Source organism: Podospora pseudopauciseta (genome assembly GCF_035222475.1).
Source record: "Podospora pseudopauciseta strain CBS 411.78 chromosome 2 map unlocalized CBS411.78m_2, whole genome shotgun sequence".
Classification (NCBI taxonomy): domain Eukaryota; kingdom Fungi; phylum Ascomycota; class Sordariomycetes; order Sordariales; family Podosporaceae; genus Podospora; species Podospora pseudopauciseta.
This window is the reverse complement of record NW_026946663.1, coordinates 253,801-274,013: the sequence shown is the minus strand read 5'-3', so window position 1 is coordinate 274,013 and position 20,213 is coordinate 253,801. Positions and strand designations below refer to the sequence as shown.

General features: G+C 53.1%; 3 protein-coding genes across 3 annotated transcripts; all 3 read left to right on the top strand.

The window, feature by feature from the left end:
- The first annotated feature begins 1,641 nt into the window (after positions 1-1,641).
- On the top strand, positions 1,642-11,913 carry PaPKS1 (Polyketide synthase). Its single transcript, XM_062909086.1, has 4 exons — positions 1,642-4,521; positions 4,612-4,903; positions 4,967-10,843; positions 10,903-11,913. The coding sequence occupies exons 1-4, from the start codon at positions 4,229-4,231 to the stop codon at positions 10,942-10,944; spliced, it is 6,504 nt and encodes a 2,167-aa protein (XP_062767828.1). The 5' UTR covers positions 1,642-4,228; the 3' UTR covers positions 10,945-11,913.
- A 2,333-nt stretch (positions 11,914-14,246) lies between these two features.
- Positions 14,247-14,613, top strand: QC763_200506 (uncharacterized protein; the record flags this gene model as incomplete). Its single annotated transcript, XM_062909085.1, has 2 exons — positions 14,247-14,349; positions 14,405-14,613. 2 exons carry the CDS (start codon positions 14,247-14,249, stop codon positions 14,611-14,613), a joined length of 312 nt encoding a protein of 103 aa, XP_062767827.1.
- Positions 14,614-18,655: 4,042 nt separating this feature from the next.
- Positions 18,656-18,889, top strand: QC763_200502 (uncharacterized protein; the record flags this gene model as incomplete). The annotated part of the gene is made up of 1 exon (XM_062909084.1): positions 18,656-18,889. The coding sequence occupies one exon, from the start codon at positions 18,656-18,658 to the stop codon at positions 18,887-18,889; it is 234 nt and encodes a 77-aa protein (XP_062767826.1).
- Positions 18,890-20,213: the final 1,324 nt, after the last annotated feature.

The window sequence follows — 20,213 nt, the reverse complement described above, 5'->3', positions numbered from 1 at the left end:
ACCATGCGAAGGCCTCAACCTTCTCTGATAATGCCATCACAAATCCGGAGACTGCGGTGTCACACAGACAACGGGTTGACAGGCTTCCCCGTCGGATAGAAGAAAATTGATATCAACCTGTCTTACATGTTTAGTATCTTCAACCTCTAACCGACATCCACGTTGGCGTGCTTCCCCAAGTCTTTTGAGCGCAGCCAGCCGCATGGAGATCGGAATATGTTCCGGAATGCCGATGGCCATCCGTATGCTATCTTTGGTCATGCCATCGATACCGGTGATCCGGTCTTGTTCGGGAAAACTTGCACATAGCCATCAGAAGAGATCCAGGAGATGGCCATGAGAATGTAGCCAGCTTGTTGTTCACTTGAGGATGTGGTTATCGCTTTCTGTGCCACCTGTGGCTTGAGGAAAGGCCGCCCGAGTTCCGGCTGGGGAGGACGACAGATGCTGGCTGAAAATGACTCAGTGTTTGCTCATGACAGGACCAGTAAGTGCCGGTGCCATGTCGGCACGAAAATATTGACAGCCTCAAAGAAGGAGGGCTTGTGAAGATGGAAAGCGAAGAGAAGTAGAACACGATGTCTGGCAAAAAAGAGGTTGACCGAGGGTCGTACAGAGGACCCAGCTTTGCGCAAGCCCCGAACCGCACAGCTCTTGGGTGCATATGGAAGCTGAATCCAGCCAGCAATGACATTTGGCATTGAAGCTGTCTCACGGAACTTTGTCATGTTGTGTGTACGGCCATGGACTTAAAAGCACGACGGGCTAGCAAGCGCATCAACAGAGCAAAGTGCCTCATCTTGCTCTAATATGCGGTTGCCCTTGATGAGTACCGGGTGATCTCATCGAACAGCATATAGCATGCCGAAGGTACAAATATGACTGGAATGCAGTCCCATGGGTTTGGTTATGGAACACAATCGCCTGGTGGTGTCTTGGCAAATCTGGTATTGATCTGGGGAGCATGGCCGGACAAGGGTATCTGTTGGTTAAGAGCAACGGCACAGCGGCTGACGGGCGAAGCGAAACCCGGAGTCCGGTGGTGGTGGTGTGGTGTTGGTGTGGTGGTGGCTGCATGATGACATTGGGAACAGCGACCGGTTATTTCCGCTAGACTGGCCACAGACAGCCGCGCCGCAAGACTGGACGTCGATGAGAAGGTTTCGATAAGCGGACGGCCGGGAGCTGGTTTCCGGGCTTCCTCGGGGCGGGGACAATGCCCGGTGAGCACAACACGGCGACTCTGATCGGGAAGGCTGGAAGGAGATAAAGCTCGTAGATACGAAGGGTCTGACCTCCCGGTGCGAGCACTGATGAGCAGTGACCGTTGAGATGGTAGATTTGGAAGAAGAAACTGGCCCGTCTCGGGCGTTCTGTCGATCGCCGTTTCTTGCAGAAGACGGGAGGAGGCGCTCAGCCGTTGAGCTGATGTAATCCAGGCCTGGAACAAGGCTGCGAGCCATCAGATACCACCACCCAAAACTGTGGCGATGACGTGAGGTGAGGGGCAACGTAAGCTGTATACAATCCAGTTGTCGTGATACCTTTCCAGTGGTTGAGCTTTTGCCATGTGCTCCTGCTCTGTGTATGTTCTGTGTTCTGTGTTCATCCTGTGTTGCTTTGGTGATTCTGAATAGAGCAGGGTTAGGGGCTTACAGGACTTCAGGGTTATCAGTGGGCGTCCAATCTTCAACTGTGGAGCTGAGTGGTGGAGATGTTCCGGCAGCTACCGAAAGGCGTCCCCGCTTTTTCCCCAGCAAAAGATGCTTGGCGGGAACCTAGAGCCCGAATGCGTGCTCTCCATCAATGAGAAGCTTCGAGCAGTGCGTCACGATTCAACCCACCGCCCAATGCTTATCACAGCGCTCCCTCATTCCGTTTCCGAATGTCAACACTAAATAACGGGCCGAGATCACGGAAGAGCCAAGCCAGAGACCTCAGCGGCAACCATCGGCCAAATTGTTCGATGCATACCGAACGCACACACACACCTAGCTTCCTGCTTGGACCGGTCTCGGAGGCTTGCACCAGGCCAGCTACGCTACACCTTCATCTGAACGCCATTTTCTGGCCAACTACCAAGCTAGTTTGACCGTTCAGGCCTGTTATCGACACCCCCTTGTTCCCCCGTCCCTCACGAGGCTGTGGACTTTGAATCAAGACCCAGGGCCCGTTTGCCAGGATGGCCCTGTCGTTTGCTGAGGCCCTCGCTGTGTGCCTTGAAGAAAACATGCTTCTTCCCTGGAGAATCACGGACCAGCTGTTCGGCTGTGCTGCTGTACCTGAGACGCAGGACATCCATCCATCCTTCCAGTTAATGGGGCTAGAGGAGAGAGAGAAAGACAAAATTGGTTGTGTTCAGCATGTCGAAAATCAGTGCCAATATACTGGGTCCTGGGCCGGCAACCAACAGCAGCAGTCGCCTACATGCGGCATCTTGATCGCGAACCGACCGTTAAGATCATATCGTCGTGTGCGGACATGGTCGCCGTCGATCCGCCCAGTGGCGTGGGCGGGTGTTGGAATTTGATGTCTCTCATCTGACCTCCCCTCATCCGGCTGTCTGCTGGAACCATTGCAGCCCTTGACAACCTTGCAGGCGCGTCTCGCAGTGGGTGCACAATTAGAGGAGCAGGAGCAGACTTCAGGTTTTCGATATCATGCCGTGTACATGACAAGTGTGTCGGGATCAGTTGGACCCGTGCGAGCCAGCATCAAGTGTGCTCCTATCTTGCATTCTCGTTCCTGTCGATGGCCACGGCAACGGCGACACAAGCACAATGAGCGAGTTTGAGGCCGCTGATGCTACCTTGCCAGACCTGGGGTCGAAGCTTGATCTGCCTGGTCGTTTTCGGCACAACGTCATGTCTGCCCTGACCCTGCCGTCGCTCTGGAAGTTTCCCGCGGCAGTATTGTGTTGATTTCCGTTCTGCTGCCGCAACCGATCCGGCGGTCGATCTATGTGTCCGTCTGCTTGACAGCTGCAGCAGCTAGCTGGTGGGATGATCTGGACCTATGGGATGCCGTGGAGAGTTGCAATCGCCGGTTATGCCACCTACGGCCGATGAGGCTCCCACCCCTTGTCAGCTGGCGGTAACTACATGCCTTGTTGTCCGCAACCATTCTCACCACGGCTCTCCTGAGGGCGATTTGACAGCACCATGAGCGGTGGCCTGATCCGCCAGGGACCCGCGGCTAAATCAGGCACGATTTGCTGCAAAGGGGAAACTGCGAGCCGCTTTTCAGCAATTTTTGTGTACTCTGTATGGTCGGGTCGTGCGCGCCGTGGGTGTCGTGGGGGAGTCCGTCACCATAGTCCGATGAACGATAGGCTCCGCGGCCGGTCACTGCAAACCTCCTTGCCAGCCATGACGATCAGCAAAGGGCGGGACCCTCTCGGGCCACTGGCGGGTGCCGTATCATCGACGCCGTTGAAAATGGTCTGTTTTGGCTTCGACGCTTTGTCCTTGCCTCTCGCTTCTGAGTTTACGTCGCTGCATATCCCTTACCAGCAGAGCTAGTGTGGCCGCTGGCTAGGGGGTACTGATGGGGCCTGCAAGTGCAGGGCTGGCGTGCTATCCGATAACCCTGTTCCTGCTGTCCGTTCAGGAACTGTTGGATTGGTGGAGCCTGGCTTTCGCAGTGGTTTGCCGGCAAGGGCCGTTTCTGGCCCTCCGTCCTCCCACGGCATCCTCAGCTGTCTGTGTTGGTCATGACAAAAGCCCCGGCCCCATCTTAGCACCATGACCCTTGCGTTGGAGAGTCCCGCTACATGACAATGGCGTTTCTTCAGGCCCAAGTGCGGTGGCTATCGAGCCGGTGTCCCGAGTCGAGGTACCCATCGTTTGCCTATCGAGGGCCGCCCCAAAGGGGAAACCCCAAGACTATCAATGAGTCTTCGGTCACCGAAACTTAGCAACACCGGACACTGGGCTTATCCCACCGGCAAAAAGGATCGTGGATTGGATGGTGCAATAGGGGGTGTGGCTACCGTTCTTTGTTGTTGCCACACCTCGCACCCCGCCCCCTGCTTGGAGTTGACTCTCGACGCTGGTGCTGAGCCTTCTCACATGGCAGGCAGATCTAGTATCATTTTTGTCTCTGAGGATCCTGCCCTACGTTTCCGGTCTCGTTCATATAATAAGACCGTGGTAGCTCCCTCCCGGACCCAACTTCCTGGATCATCCACTCACCCCATAATAATCACAACCGTCAACAGGCTTCCAAGATGGCTGACAAGTTGGCATTTCTTCTCTTCGGAGACCAGTCTCTTGATACCCACGGCTTCCTCGCCGAGTTCTTTCGCCAGGAGAAGCAGGGTATACTCGCAAAGGCCTTCTTGGAACAAGCCGGGCACGAATTGAGGAAGGAAGTTGAGAAGTTGCCTCGAGTGGAACGATCACGACTGCCGATTTTCCGAACTCTTCAGCAACTAAACGAGAGATACTACGCCCAGAAGCTCAAGCACCCAGGAATCGATGGGGCGTTGTTGTGTATATCTCAACTGGCACACTACATCGAGTGAGACTGCCCCCCCCGGCGATCCACCCTCAAACCCCCTCTCTGGGGTTGCACCGCACACCGTTGAAGCTAACCACAGTACCACTACAGCCACGCAGAGAAGAACTTCGAGGATGTGACCCGGCATGATAGCACCCACCTTGTCGGTCTCTGCTCTGGGCTGTTTGCCGCCTCTGCCATTGCATCGACACCATCCCTGTCAGCCTTGGTACCTGTGGCCGTCCAGGCTGTCCTTCTCGCCTTCAGGACTGGGTCGTACGTTCACACACTGGGAGACCGATTATGTCCTGCCAATGAGCAATCAGAGAGCTGGACATACATCTTCCCAGGGCTCAAGGAGGACGATGCCACGGCTGCCCTCGAGAGCTTCCATCGCGAAAATGTAAGTGTAAACAGTCTCACTCAGTGTCTCATTCTGTGCATGCCAACTGACAACCTGTATCAGGGCATTCCCCAGGCGAGCCGTGCCTATGTCAGTGCCGCCTCCGCCAGCAGCCTCGCCATTTCTGGGCCGCCCACCACGCTCAGACTCTTGGTTGCCAAGGGCAGGCTGTCAGCCAAGCCGACGTCGATTCCAGTCTACGGCCCGTATCATGCCGCTCATCTACACGCCTCCGCCAATATCGACAAGATTCTGCATTTAGATGATCCGGAAGTGGTCGATGCCTTCTACAACACTCGGCCACGGTCGGCGGTTATGTCATGCACATCGGGGACTTGGTTCGCGGCGACGGATACGCGGACGCTGATCAAATCAGTCGTGTTTGAAATTCTCAATGAGACTCTGATGTTTAACAAGGTCCTCGACGGGTGTCTCGAGCGGGCGCGCCAGTTCAAGGGAGATAGCTGTCTCATTTTGCCGCTGGGCCCCACTCAAAATGCCGCGACGCTTGCGAATCTTCTCAAGTCTCAGACAGACTTGGAGGTCATTCTCCGCAAGCCGCCTGCTGTGTCACCGGAGAGCACGTCCTCGACAATCGGGAACCATGGGTCGGTGGGAAGGTGCAAGCTGGCCATTGTCGGCATGGCAGGTCGCTTCCCTGATGCTGCCAGCCACGAGAAGCTCTGGGAGCTGTTGGAGAAGGGCCTGGATGTCCACCGTGTGGTCCCGGCGGATCGCTTTGATGTCAAGTCTCACTATGATCCCACCGGAAAGATCATGAACACCAGTCACACGCCCTATGGCTGCTGGATTGAGAACCCCGGGTTTTTCGACCCTCGGTTTTTCAACATGTCGCCCCGTGAAGCGCTCCAGACCGATCCCATGCAGCGCATGGCCTTGACCACGGCCTATGAAGCTCTCGAGATGTCTGGCTATGTGCCGAACCGGACGCCAACTACCCGCCTTGACCGCATCGGCACCTTTTACGGCCAGACATCTGATGACTGGCGTGAACTGAATGCGGCCCAGGAGGTCGACACCTACTACATCACGGGTGGTGTGCGTGCTTTCGGCCCCGGACGCATCAACTACCACTTTGGTTTCAGCGGACCCAGTCTCAACATTGATACTGCCTGCTCGTCCAGTGCCGCGGCTATGAACGTCGCTTGCTCCTCTCTGTGGGCTCGGGACTGTGACACTGCCATTGTCGGAGGGTTGTCGTGCATGACCAACCCGGACATTTTCTCCGGTCTCAGCAGAGGACAATTCCTATCCAAGAAGGGACCTTGCGCTACTTTCGACAACGAGGCTGACGGCTACTGCCGTGGTGACGGTTGCGCCTCTGTGGTCGTCAAGCGTTTGGAGGATGCCGAAGCTGAGGGTGACAGAATCCTTGCTGTCATCTTGGGTACGGCCACCAACCACTCTGCTGATGCCATCTCCATCACTCATCCTCACGGACCCACGCAGTCTGTCCTTTCTCGCCAGATCCTTGACGAGGCTGGTGTGGATCCCCTTGATGTCGACTATGTTGAAATGCACGGAACCGGCACTCAAGCTGGCGATGGTACCGAGATGGTGTCTGTCACCAATGTCTTTGCCCCCGCAGAGCGCAAGAGACCTGCCAACAGACCTCTCTATCTCGGTGCCGTCAAGGCCAATGTCGGTCACGGAGAGGCTGCTTCTGGTGTGACTGCTCTGTGCAAGGTGCTCATGATGCTCCAAAAGAATGCCATCCCACCCCACGTGGGTATCAAGCAGGGCTCCGTCATCAACAAGACTTTCCCCAAGGATTTGTCTGAGCGCAACGTCAACATTGCCTTCCACACCACCCCCTTCAGAAGAAAGGATGGTAAGCCCAGACGCGTCTTCATCAACAACTTCAGTGCCGCTGGCGGTAACACTGGCTTGCTTCTTGAAGATGCGCCTCAGCGCCCCAAGGCCACCGTTGATCCCCGCAGCCACCACGTTGTCACCCTCACCGGCAAGTCAAAGGCTGCCATGATCCGTAATGCGGAACGCCTTGTTGGCTGGATGGAGAGGAACCCCGAGACGCCGCTGTCTCATGTGGCCTACACCACCACTGCCAGAAAGATTCAGCACTACTGGCGCATGAACGTTGTTGCCAGTGACCTCGACGAGGCGAAGTCGGCCATTTCTACCCGCCTCAAGGAGAACTTCGTCCCTGTTCTCCCTGAGCAGCCCAAGGTTGCCTTCATGTTCACTGGCCAGGGATCTCACTACCCGGCCCTCGGCAAAGAGTTCTATGAGCACTACTCGGTCTTCCGTCAGAACATTGACGAGTTTGACCGCATTGCTCAGATCCATGGTTTCCCATCCTTCTTGCCCCTGATTGACGGCAGCGAGTCTGATGTCTCCAAGCTGTCTCCAGTGGTTGTGCAGCTTGGCCTGGCCTGCTTCGAGATGGCTCTTGCCCGCTTGTGGATATCTTGGGGTATCCGCCCTGCTGTGGTCCTTGGCCACAGTCTGGGTGAGTATGCTGCTCTCGAGGTGGCTGGTGTTCTTTCCGCCAGCGATGCCATCTACCTCGTCGGCGCGCGTGCTCAGCTCCTTGTTGAGAAGTGCACCGCCGGCACCCATGCTATGCTTGCCACCATGGGCTCTGTCGAGACCATCATGGACGCTCTTGGTGTGAAGGCCACTGGTGTTAATGTCGCCTGCATCAATGGCCCTCGCGAGACTGTTCTCAGCGGCGAGTCTAGCGAGATGGCTGAGATTGCCCAACACCTCACCGGCGCCGGCTTCAAGTGCACTCAGCTCCGTGTGCCCTTCGCCTTCCACTCGGCCCAGGTTGACGCCATCCTGGACGACTTTGAGAAGCTCGCCAAGTCTGTACAGTTCAACACCCCCAAGGTGCCCATCATTTCGCCCCTTCTTGGCAAGATGGTCGAGAACGAGCCCATCACGCCTGGCTATCTTCGCAATCATGCCCGTGAGGCCGTCAACTTTCTCGGTGGCCTGGTTTCTGCTCAGCAGTCTGGTGCCATTGACGAGAAGACTGTCTGGCTCGAGGTCGGCCCTCACCCAGTGTTGGCTGGTATGGTCAAGGCTTCTTTTGGCGTTGCCACCATTGCGGTCCCGACTCTTCGTCGCAACGAGGGTTGCTACAGGACTCTGTCCTCCAGCTTGTGCACTCTGCACACCGCTGGTCTAAACATCGACTTTAACGAGTTCCACCGTGACTTCACCGAATCGGTTCGCCTGCTTGATTTGCCCAGCTACTCGTTCGATGAGAAGAACTACTGGCTGCAGTACACTGGCGACTGGTGCTTGTCCAAGAACCGCGTCGGAACCCAGGCTGGTCCCAAGGCCATCGAGGCCCCCAAGCCCAAGCTGTCCACCACGACCGTTCAGAAGATCACCAAGGAGGAGGTCAACGGCGACGTTGTCATCCTCGAGACTGAGTCCGATCTTTGCCAACCAGAGCTTCGCAACGTGGTCTCTGGTCACTTGGTCAACGGTGCTCCTCTGTGCCCATCTTCGCTCTATGGCGACATGGCCATGACAGCATGCCAGTACGCTTACAAGCTGGTACGGCCCGGGACCGAAAAAATCGGCACCAATGTGGCACACATGGAAGTTCCCAAGACGTTGATCTTCAACGACACCGCAAAGAGCCACATACTGCGCATGACTATCAACGCCAATGCTAGGACCGGCCAAGCCGACATTGTCTTCCACACTGGTGATGGCGCCAAGAGAACCGACCATGCTATCTGCAAGGTCTACTTCGGTGAGCTCGAGGACTGGCAGAACGAGTTTGACCGTGTTGCCTACTTGATCAAGACCCGCATCGACTCACTCAAGGCGGCTGAGCAGCGTGGTGAGGCTTCCAAGATTGGCCGTGGGCTTGCTTACAAGCTCTTCGGTGCTCTTGTCGACTACAACCGCAGATACCAGGGCATGGAGGAGGTCATTTTGGACAGCAAGACTTGCGAGGCTACTGCCAAGATCCGCTTCCAGACTACGCCGGAGGATGGCAACTACGTTTTCAGCCCGTACCACATCGACAGTTCTTGCCACATCTCCGGTTTCATCATCAACGGAACTGACGCCGTCGACTCCCGTGAGCAGGTGTTCATCTCTCACGGTTGGGGTTCGATGAGATTCACCGAGGTTCCTCAGGCCAACAAGGAGTATCGCAGCTACATCCGCATGCAACCCATCAAGGGCTCCAAGATGTATGCCGGTGATGCCTACGTTTTCGACGGCGACAAGGTCATCGGTATCACGGGTGACATCAAATTCCAAGCAATCCCTCGCAAGGTCCTCAACATGATGCTGCCTCCTCGCGGCACTGCTATTTCCAGCGGACCTGCCCGTGCTGCTCCTGCGGCCAAGGCTGCCCCGGTCAAGGCTGCTCCCGCCAAGAAGAAGAAGGAGACTGTCACCCCCGCCAACATTGGCAAGGTGAACCAGAAGCTCAAGGGTGTTGTCTCCCAGGTCATGGATATCCTTGCCAAGGAGGTCGGCTGCAGCCACGATGAGCTTGCCGACAACATCGCCTTCACAGATCTTGGTGTTGACTCTCTGATGTCCTTGACTGTCAGCGGTCGCATCCGTGAGGAGATGGACCTGGATCTTCACTCCAATGCCTTTGTTGACCACCCCACTATTGGCGTCTTCAAGATTTACTTGGCTCAATTTGAGAAGTCTGGCGTCCAGGCGAGCATCTCTTCCAGCGAATCCGACAACTCTGATGATGAGTCACCTGAGATTGATTCCGACTCCAACGTCACCACTCCTCTTGATGAGAGTGAGACAGGCTCTCTCAAGGGTGATGGTCTGAAGAACGAGTCTGGGTCCTCTAGCAGCGAGCTTCAGAGCATCGTTCGCAACACCATTGCTGGTGAGATGCAGGTCGAGGTTGACGAGATCCTCGCTGCCCCCGACCTTGCCAACCTTGGCATGGACTCGTTGATGAGCTTGTCTATCCTGGGTACACTCCGTGAGAAGACCGGTCTGACGATCCCATCTGATCTCTTTGTCTCCAACCCATCTCTCAAGGATGTTGAGCGTGCCTTGGGCATCGTTGATGCCCCCAAGCCTCGCCCTGCTGCCCTTAAGCAGTCAAAGCAGCAGGCTCCCGCTCCCAAGACCGCTCAGCACCCCCGCATTGGCATTGAGCAGCCCGGCCCTCCCAAGCCTCCCAGACCTACCAACATTGTCGATGACTACCCGAACCGCAAGGCTTCCTCGGTTCTTCTCTCAGGCAGCCACCGCACCGCCACGAAGCATCTCTTCATGATTCCTGATGGCTCCGGTTCCGCTACATCTTACACTGAGATCGCCGACGTGGGAGGTGACTGGGCTGTCTGGGGTCTCTTCTCCCCATTCATGAAGACCCCTGAGGAATACAAGTGCGGTGTCTATGGCATGGCCTCCAAGTTCATTGAGGAGATGAAGCGTCGTCAGCCGCAGGGCCCATACTCCCTTGCCGGTTGGTCCGCGGGTGGTGTCATCGCCTATGAGATCGTCTCCCAGCTAGTCAAGGCTGGTGACGAGGTTGAGCACCTGATCATTATCGATGCTCCTTGCCCCGTCACTATCGAGCCCCTCCCCGAGGGACTCCACGCTTGGTTCGCCTCCATCGGCCTCCTCGGTGACGGCGACGACAAGAAGATCCCCCCTTGGCTCCTGCCCCACTTCGCTGCCAGTGTTTCGGCGCTGAGCAACTACGACGCGGAGCCCATTCCCAAGGAGAAGTGTCCCAAGGTGACGACCATTTGGTGCGAGGACGGTGTGTGCAAGCTGCCCACCGACCCCCGACCAGAACCATACCCCAAGGGACACGCCCTCTTCCTGTTGGACAATCGGACAGACTTTGGTCCCAACAGGTGGGACGAGTACTTGGATGTGAACAAGATGCAGTTCAGACACATGCCAGGGAACCACTTCTCGATGATGCATGATGATCAGGTATGTCTTTTGTTTCCTCCATGCATTTCAGCATCCAACTAACCACACCGTTGACACAGGCCAAGCAACTCGGAAGCTTCATCCGCGAAGTGCTTTTGTAAACAACAGTGATACGAACATGTGAGAGGAGAGGGTAGTCACTAAAAACGAAGATGTGTGTGTAATGGACGGGAAAGACGAGGATTCCTATTAATGAGAGGGTGCTGGGTACTAGTTTGTTTCTCTTTTCTTCCTCTTTTAGTCTCTCATTTGGGGGGAGGAACAACTCATGTACAGGTTCGGTGGGGGCGGTCGGATTCATTTTGTTTTACCATGGGGTGTCATTTTTATGTGTTACTGTCTTTGGATGAAATGGTTTTTTTTTTGGTTTGGTACAGTCAGAGACTGCTGATTTATATCTGTCACAAGTATAGTTAACGACTTTCAATCTCCTTTTGGTCATCTCATCTCTTTCCTTGGAAGTGTCAACTGGAGGTCAAAGTCTTTTCCGTTTTTTTTTTTTTTAAAAATATTTTGGTCTTTTGTTAGCATTGCGTGAAGGGTCTTTTCTCTCGGGTAGTGTTATTTTATCTCTTTGTTAGTTTGTTGGTTCAGTTTTGGGTTGTTGTTTTTTTGTTATAGATCATGCCAATGCTCTCTTGTCGTTTTCGTCCAACGTTTGACGGCGGATGAATTTGGCTGTATACTTATTAGGAGGTGGACAAATGTGGCTATTATGCTGCGTCAAGTGCGTGCCTGGAAACGCAGATTTTATTCATAGATGATTCAGATTGAAATGAAGTAGTCCTTTTTAGTTTTGGTTGATACTATGATGATGTTTCTTGGGATGCTTAAAGTGTGTTTGATGTTTTGTTCTTGATGAGCACCGAGGGCGTATTTTACCTGCTCATAGCACTAGGCTGAATGTCGAGGGAATATGCTGCGTGTTGAGTGTTGAGATGCTGAGAAATGTCAGAGTGTTTTGATACTAATTTCTCACAGGAGGTTGGAGTGGTATATCTCCACAGTGCAGTGTATCTGTTAATCTGAGTAGGTAACTTGAATTCAAATACAACACCGTTCTGGGCCCATTAGTGAATCTATTGTCACAATCTGCTGAATATGTAATCTCAAAACTCTCCGGGTGGTGCTTGTGCTTTTGCTTGAATTGTATCTGTTGGCTCCAAATCGGGCAGTTATTTTTGGTTTTGATTTCAAATCGACCTACAATTCGCCACGGAGCCCCGGACTGGCCTCGTTTGTTCTTCTAATAGGTACACAGCCTCCCAACCTCATTCTAAAACGGACAAAACACCCAATGAGGTTGGTCTGGGCGAGCGAGATGATGGTATATTCTAGGCTATCCACGTAAGATGAGTTCGGCATCCGCGAGCTGTCGTGTCTTGGGGTATCAGCACACTACCTTGTTTATTGACCTATAGTACCTAGCTAGTACCAGTAGAGATAATACCTAATTAGGGATCCAATGACGACAACGGGGCTCAACATGCATCTATTAATCAATTCAAGTAACAGACATAGACATTAGTACACGAGGCTTCAATTCTACTGCTGAATAATTCCTCTTATTGTCATATTTGTTAAGGGATACCTCACTGGTTCTTTGCATTTATCGTAGCAGCCATCAGCCGTACATAACACATCGTCACCACAATGCACGATCTTAGCCCTCGATCCTGCAAGCAATCGAACGCCTTCAATAGCGTCTTTGCCTCTATGCAAGGTTCGAGTGAAGTAGACTGGAGGGCGCCAAAAGAAGAAATTCTGAGGTTGAAGACCACGTTGTGGAGGTCTAGATCAAGCCAGTCAGCGAAGTTGGAATTTGGTTGGATTGCGTAATTTCGGTGTGATGTTGGCGGCGATCATGGCGTTTTGAGGCCTCTCTATAACCCCCCTAATACCAGCTTGTGATTCGCTCCTTCAAGCATTCTCCAAGAGGAATCTCGAATCAACAACTCTTATCCATCAATGACACCATCACCATGGTCCTTGGTGTTACGCCAAAGCCAATAGGGGATTTTGCAAGTCGTGATAGTGGCGGTCAACCACATCCTGTGATTTCTCGGACAATGCCAAATGGAGTATCTCTTCGCTTTTGCACGGGTTTATTTCTTATTTCGTATTTAGGAAGTTGATAGGAAGCACATCGCAGCTGATAGAGGCACCCAAATGGTGATTTTGCAGACCGAGATCGTATTTCGCCGTGTGCTTTCACTGGAGGCGGTGAATGAATGTGCTTGGCGTGGTTGACTTGTTGCTACCTGAACTGCAACCATCTCGAGCATGAGGCGGCAGTAGCACAATCGCTTCGGCGGTAATTCTTCGGTAGGGATCTGTCTTCGATGTTGGGTGGTATACGTATCCTAGTATTTGCGAGGCTCCCATATGTTTGATGTGTTTGGTTGCATGTGTTTCACGGCAGTTGTTGCTCACGAGGTCTCATCAACCCAGCGATCAATCGAACCGCGCCGCCTCCACCGTCAGCGGGTAGGTAAGCATCGACACCATAACCTGTATCTGCTGTCTGGCGAACGCCCAATCTGGAAGTTTTGACACTTTTCAAAATGCGAGATGATAAGACATGTGAGTGAGATGTCGAGATGTCAGGGAATGTCGCCCTATCCACCTCAACCCCGTCCAGCCGTCTGGGCAACAACAAGGCCATCCAATGATGCGTCATCCCCCGAGCTAACCGTAAACCGACCGACCGCCGTAACCTCTTCTTTCCATTACTCGATGAGTTCAGATCTCAAGTGACGGACATGTACGGTAATGCGGTAGGCCTCCGGGAGTACATATCACAAAAGATCGCGGCCTCCGTACATGCATCTTTTGCTTCACCTCCGCTTTGCCTCGTCTCGCTTACCTCGAGACCCGGTGGGCTCGTATGCTTGATTCCAGTCGGCGTCGGGTATGAAATACTGGTCAGAGCTGAGCATCACGGAGACGGGCGGTCAAGGAGGAGGCATGACGAATTCTTCTGTTGTGTCCAGCGATGAAGCACATCCCCCGATACTAAATCATTGGTTTCCTTGCCTAGCTGTCGATTAAGATGGACAAGTTTGAGCAACAACATGAAACCAACACGGGCCAACCTATCGGTACCTACCGATGGCCGACTCAAGACACTCGGATCCTCGTGACTTGCACGTGCTGTTGACCTTCCCGAGCCACGTATAAATTTATAAGTCAAAAGAGAACTCCTCTCACCAGTGACAGCTTATCTGCTGTGTAACCTTATCGCCCATTCTACAAGCGACTACCTTTCTCAATTGTATGTCATAAACAATCCTCATATCGACGTCGAATGACAACAATCTGTCAGTCGATCTAACGATACAACTTACTTCTCAGATGCGCCCGATCTCACCCGCGGATTGATCTCGCATCTCTGAATTTTCACATGATCGTCATCCGATCTCGCTCATATGTATCTATACTCACAAGAACTGCTCAGAGTTTCATGATCTGCAGCTTACGTCTTTCTGAACCACATGCCATATCATGTAAGGCCATGCGGTCAGCCCTATCTCCCCCACACCACTCACCAGGAACCAGCAGTGGCAAGCCACAGCCGTTTTCAACCATCTTTCTCTAGACTTTGGTTCGGCCTCGCGTCGCGAGCATGTAGAGCCCCACCCCGAGGTCACCATCTTATCATGTTCCCATCTCGAATGAAGATTGCCATATTCCTTCATCATCGCGCATTTTTGTCTCATTCATGCCTGACAGAAGTCGAACCTGACTCCAAGAATCAGTTGAGAATTTGAAACGTTGGCTGATGGAATCAAACATACGCAAGCACACCTGGTAAAGCTCTCCAAACAGGGAATGATAGATGATATCATGACTTTGAGCCGACCGCAGAACAGCAACAGCCCACGAGGCTATCTACGACTAAGCAGGTGCTCACTCAGCGAGTCACCAAGACTTGCCACCGCACCTCAAGCCTCACACGTACGCTCACCTCACAAAGAAATCTGCGTTTTACAAAAGAACCTACAGAGAGGATAAGCTTCTCAGTGGCTTCGGTAATGCCCATAAGGCAGTGCTATGACCCCCACATCTGGGGTCCGGTAAGACGCCATCCCGTCTTGTTCCCATCGTGCCTTTGTTTCAATCTTTGCTCTTCTCCAACTGACATCCCCGGGCCGCGTTATCCGCCGTACCTTCCGAGCCGCCAGTCGAAATAATCCGGGATAACTTCCGACCACCGGCCACGGAACCAGGAGGTGGGTATGGCATAAGCACAGCCTTGGACATCGTTACTGAATCCTGAATTACTGTTGAAGATCGACACACATCTTGCATTATGATATCATAGCTCAGCCAAGCGGTGAAACGGGCAGTAAAGATAGGAGTCGTGTATATAAGATGAGGTGAGATGGAGCCTTGTCTATTCCATCCACGTATCTTCATTCATGAAGCTATCCACATAAGTCTGCTCAGTAAGATTCCATGGTAACTTGTCCATATCTCCATCTAGTGATCATCAAGCGAGGAGGGAAAGGTTCGGATGGATGACACCCCGCGAAGGAAACCTTTCCGCCCGCAGAAGTGGCAATTATGTGACTTCACTTACGCTGTTGGTAAGGTCCATCGATAATGGCAAGATGGCTAGGAGATATCTACCATCTTCATCTCCGTCTCCGGGTTGCGTAGTCAGGCATCTGCCTCATTATCAGCAACATCACCACACAGTATTGTTTATTACCTATGCCTTTACTGCCACCCTGGTATCAACACCAACAACATGGGAGAGCCCCATTCCAAAACGAAAGACGCATGGGAATTTTGGTAACTTGATTTCAAAGTACCTAGGTAGCAAACAAATAACCGCAATATAAACACCTCAGCCTCACCTCCTAGGCACTGAGTCATCAGTTCCACAGCATCTTAATAAGCTTGAACCATTCCTCCCATCAGGCTCTGCCTTGTTCATTATTGACCTGACCCATTTCTCTATTCTTCTGTCTCTCCCAGCCCGCCTAACTATCTACCCTATCCAACCAGCTCACCTCTCCCCAAAAATCGAATTTGCGTGTTTGTGCCCATGTCTAATTGCTACGTTCCACAGATCTGGTAATCCCTCTTGTGGCTCCATGATCCGAACCCAACCTCTTCATCGCTGCAAATCGCCGTTTTCCCCCTCCTCCTACCTTACTGTGGATGGTCCTTCCCTCCACCTTGCCTACCCGCCCACACCCACACCCATACACAGTTGTTTCTCAGATTATGCCTGTAGGGACCAGGGAAGAAACCCCCAAAATCAAATCCTCTCCAATGAGAGAAGCCAAGCTCCCGGCCTCCAAAATAAAACAAAAACAGAGACAAGGAAAAAAAATGTCTCTGTTGTTTATTTGACCTGGGGAACCCCTACCTACCTTTGTGCTCCCCTTGTCTACCCTGTAATCGTGTAACAAGACTCAAATTACCCGCATATTCTGCCCCCCGCGTCCCCCCTTTCCTCTCTTATCCTCCCGTTGGATACGTTTTTGTTGAGAAAGGGGGCGGGGAAAGAGATGTCACTGACAGGGACTATGCTTCCGGAAAACGAGGCTTGTCTTGTCCCCGCCCCCCACCCCCTTTTCTTCCGCTTCCCTCCCCCACCCATTTTTGAAATGGCACATCCACCACTCCTTCGTATATCACCTCCTTGCGTAACTATGGGCGCTTCACCCCTCTTCCCAAAAAGCAAGCTCAAGGGTTTGGCGAATATATGCACAGTCAACATGATTGTGCATACGCTTCTTTTATCTTACCAGGACATACCCGGTAAGGGCAGGAGAGACATGGGAAAAGGGAGTAAAAGGAGAGAAAGAAAAAGGAGAGGAAGAAAAAGGAGAAATCGGGTATTTGCATCCAACCTGTACAACTTACCCTTTTCTGAGCAAGGCCAAAAACCCAACACATCCCTTCCCTGAAGACTGCACATTGCTTGTTCCACCATATGCAGAACGAAAGGGCCCTCGTGGGGGAACAGGGCCCCAGTGATAGAATATGTTTCCGGGAAACATCCTAAGAAATTGGGGGTCCCCCATGTTACTAGACATCATGTACCACCGCCCCTGCCAGAGAGCTATCGTAAACTCCAAAAGAGCATCATGTACGCTCATCGGGTTCGGTGTTATCGCAGACGTGGGTTCCCCGGGCCCCGGTCGTCGCCTATCTCTTTGCTGACGGGATCCTTCCGATATCCGAAGATCGTCCCTACATGGCCGTCTTCCATGAGGCACCGGGCCTTCGGAACCAGAAGAGAAATATGGACGGTGATATTTTCATGGAGATGTTGTGCCTGAGAAGAAGAGGTCCGGGTGGGTGCAGCGCGTCTGGCTCTTCTGGGAACTGTAGAGTTTGACCGGTCCCTGAGCTAGCGAGCTGTGCAGGGCAATATCTGCAAGATGGGTAAGAGACAAGCGCGGCAAAGGCAAAGCCAACACATGAGAGCAGTCAGTGGGCAAGGGATGCTTGTTAAAAACAACACCCTGCAGAAGTCGCTGGTCTTTTTGTCGTCATCATCAAATCCAACACTCAAAATCTCGTGATAGTTTTAAGAGCATGTGACGGGCCAGCCCAAGGAATAGTGTGCTTGCTGACATGTGCGCCGTTGGGATTTCTCGCATTCCGAAAGGAGGGAGGGAAGCGTTGACGATCAAGCTGACAGGTACTACTGCAAAGGCAAGAAGGCTTCTCCTCCATTGCCTTGGTTTCCCCAGGAAGAAGCAAGCAGGCGGCGTCGAGATGCCATTCCGTGATGTGGCTTGCTTGGAGAAGCTTCTCTCGACAATGTTCCCGCAACTGACACATCAGCTGTCCCAGCGAGGGTATTTTCCGCGATTCTATATGCATGTATTCGATAATCGCAAGTGCTGGTTTTGAGCCTATTGGTGCCTCCTATGCAGTCACCCGAGTCACTGAGGACAACCCATGACAAAGGTCACCGCCAGATGCCTAATCAAGAATGACACTGGCCTGTGCTCTCCGTATTTTTAATATTGCAAAGACCTGGGAAAACGCCATAATAAAGCTTGTGACACGCTGATTGTTCGAAGGCATCGCCGATTCTGATGTTGATCTCCATCCGCCTGAGCCACGCTGGACAGCGGCGGCCAGGGCCCTAAGGCATGCATCTGCCGTGACCTCGAGGAACCAAGTAAGTAATCCCTGAAGACGTAGTAGTGATCGGCAGCGTACGCAGGAAGCCTCGGTCGGCTGGCTGCCGGATGGCAGAGGTATCTGGATGGGAATCTCCAGAGTCGGCACTGAATTTGGGATGCTCGTACCCTGATCTCCAACCTTCCCGCTCTTTCACCGCAACGTTTCAGCCGGCTGATCGTCATAGGGGCCATTGCTCCAGTGTAGGCGGTGATGCTGCTCCGAACCCGGCAATCTCTATGTCCAGATCTATAAGACGGAGGGCGTACAGTCAGTCCAGAGATGAGCTCAGCTGAACAAGATGAGAATAACCACTCCGAGACGTCGATCCGTATTCCACCATGTTGAGATATCTCGGAAGCCGGAACAAATCGTCTTTGGTGGCTTGTTGTTCTGGGGTTCAATGATGTGCAGCACAATAGACTGCCGAAGACGCGATTCCACTGGTGCTAAGGTGTTTTGTGTTGATCGGATAACAGGGAAATTGACGCTTGAGGTGTTGAAGAAGCACACGGGCTTCCGTCTGGAGTTTCGGCAGGCAGGTCCTGTCTCTCGTCGGCCCGCCTGCATTTCCGACGGGAGGTCCTCAGTGGTTGTTGGGTGTTTACCTTCTTCAAACGGGCGCCACGTCAACCGCCAGGGTAGAAAGCTGGGACAATGGAGGGTGGATCGCCGTTAAAAGCGTCCTTGGTAGACCAAACATCACAATCAGGAGATTTGTCCATGTTCCAGATGGAAGTTCCATATGCGTGGGTCTGGTTTCCTGCCCTCGAGGGAGGGGGGCTTGTTGTCGAAGATGGCGATCAGCAACTGCTTGCACTACCTGTGTCGAATGTTCCAAAAACGGCCAGTCAGCGGTCAAGTTGTCGACTGCGCATTAGGGCCGATTGATGTGTCTGCTGACAGGCTTCGCGAGAGCGGTTGCGGGCTTTGTCAAGCTTCTCACCACCGTTGCGAGATGCGGCAGAGAAAGGAGGTCGAAAATCCTCCGCATCCGTGATCCGATGCTCTGTGTCTTGGAGCATCCGCGGCGACGAACGATCGGCAAATGGGAGCCCAGCAGACGGAGAGGGCACGGACTTAGTCTTGATGATGGTGGTTCCCTCTGCTCGGAAAGCGGGTTGTTGATGATATTGTCTGTGCTCCGTTGCTTGTTCTCAGGTCATGTATATGCTTACCTTAGGTAAGCAACCCTTGGCATCACCTCGAATCTCCACAGTTCACACTAGCGGACCGCAGTGGAGACCAAATTCTCCGAGCCAGCAAGCTGTTCAACTCCATCACTTTGACCACCTCTCTAGGGCATTTGCCTGCAACAGAGGATTGTTATGTTTCACGATGATGCCCTTCTGCACGAGTCCTCGTCAGCCAAGCAGCGGTGGCAACTCTCCTTCTTCCAGCTCCGTCACCTCACCTCACCTCACCTCACCGCCAACAAGCCAGCTAGCCCCAGCTGGACTGGAACTGAGCCGGCCAGGGACGGTGACCTGGGACCATGGAAAAGACAGGACAGATATTTTCTGCCTCTGGGAACCATCTGTGCGCAGATGTCTCTCGTCCAATGGAGCGCAGAAGAAAACCAACAATTTCTCGCTCGAGTCCTTTGGATTTGATTGGCTGATCTCTCCTTGGTTACGAGCCAGTCACGAACTACAACGCAGTTCGGAACTGTGACTTTGTCTTCCGTATCGGTCGGTAGGCTGGGGAAGTCAACCAAGGTAGCCTCCGGACTAACGCAGTAACTGTGGCACCACCACCACCCCTACCACCCCATTGTCGAGCATCCTTTGTCGTTCCTGGAACCACACTAACAGCCGTTTTCTAGAATAGCGCCGTTAACCTGTTGGCTTAACAGTCAAACGTCGACCAACTGCCAATAGCTCAGCTGCCGATTGCGTGCTGGTCCCTGGGAATCAGGGGAGGAGGAGAAGAAGACGAGATTTACATTTCCTTTCGCGCTACCATGAGCTCGAGACCCTGTAACTGTCTGCCTGCCTTGCAGGTGCGCGCTCTATTTGCAGGATGCATGCTACCTGCATCGTATTTTCCGTGGCACTCCAGCAAGCCCAGTGCAACTTCGGAGCGTGCCCACAAGGTCAACCTCGACTATGTCCCAGTCCCGTCTGGTCTTTTTCGCTACCTCCCTCGACTCCAGGCCTTGGCTGGACGCAGATACAAGGTACGACAGAAAGCTCACCGTGTTGACATTGCCCCC

What these genes read in the sequence shown, in the direction of transcription:
- PaPKS1 (XM_062909086.1), top strand. Translation starts at nt 4,229, where the DNA reads ATGGCTGACAAGTTGGCATTTCTTCTCTTCGGAGACCAGTCTCTTGAT. An exon ending in AGAGCTTCCATCGCGAAAAT is followed by an intron (nt 4,904 to 4,966) that starts GTAAGTGTAAAC and finishes AACCTGTATCAG; the next exon opens with GGCATTCCCCAGGCGAGCCG. An exon ending in CGATGATGCATGATGATCAG is followed by an intron (nt 10,844 to 10,902) that starts GTATGTCTTTTG and finishes CCGTTGACACAG; the next exon opens with GCCAAGCAACTCGGAAGCTT.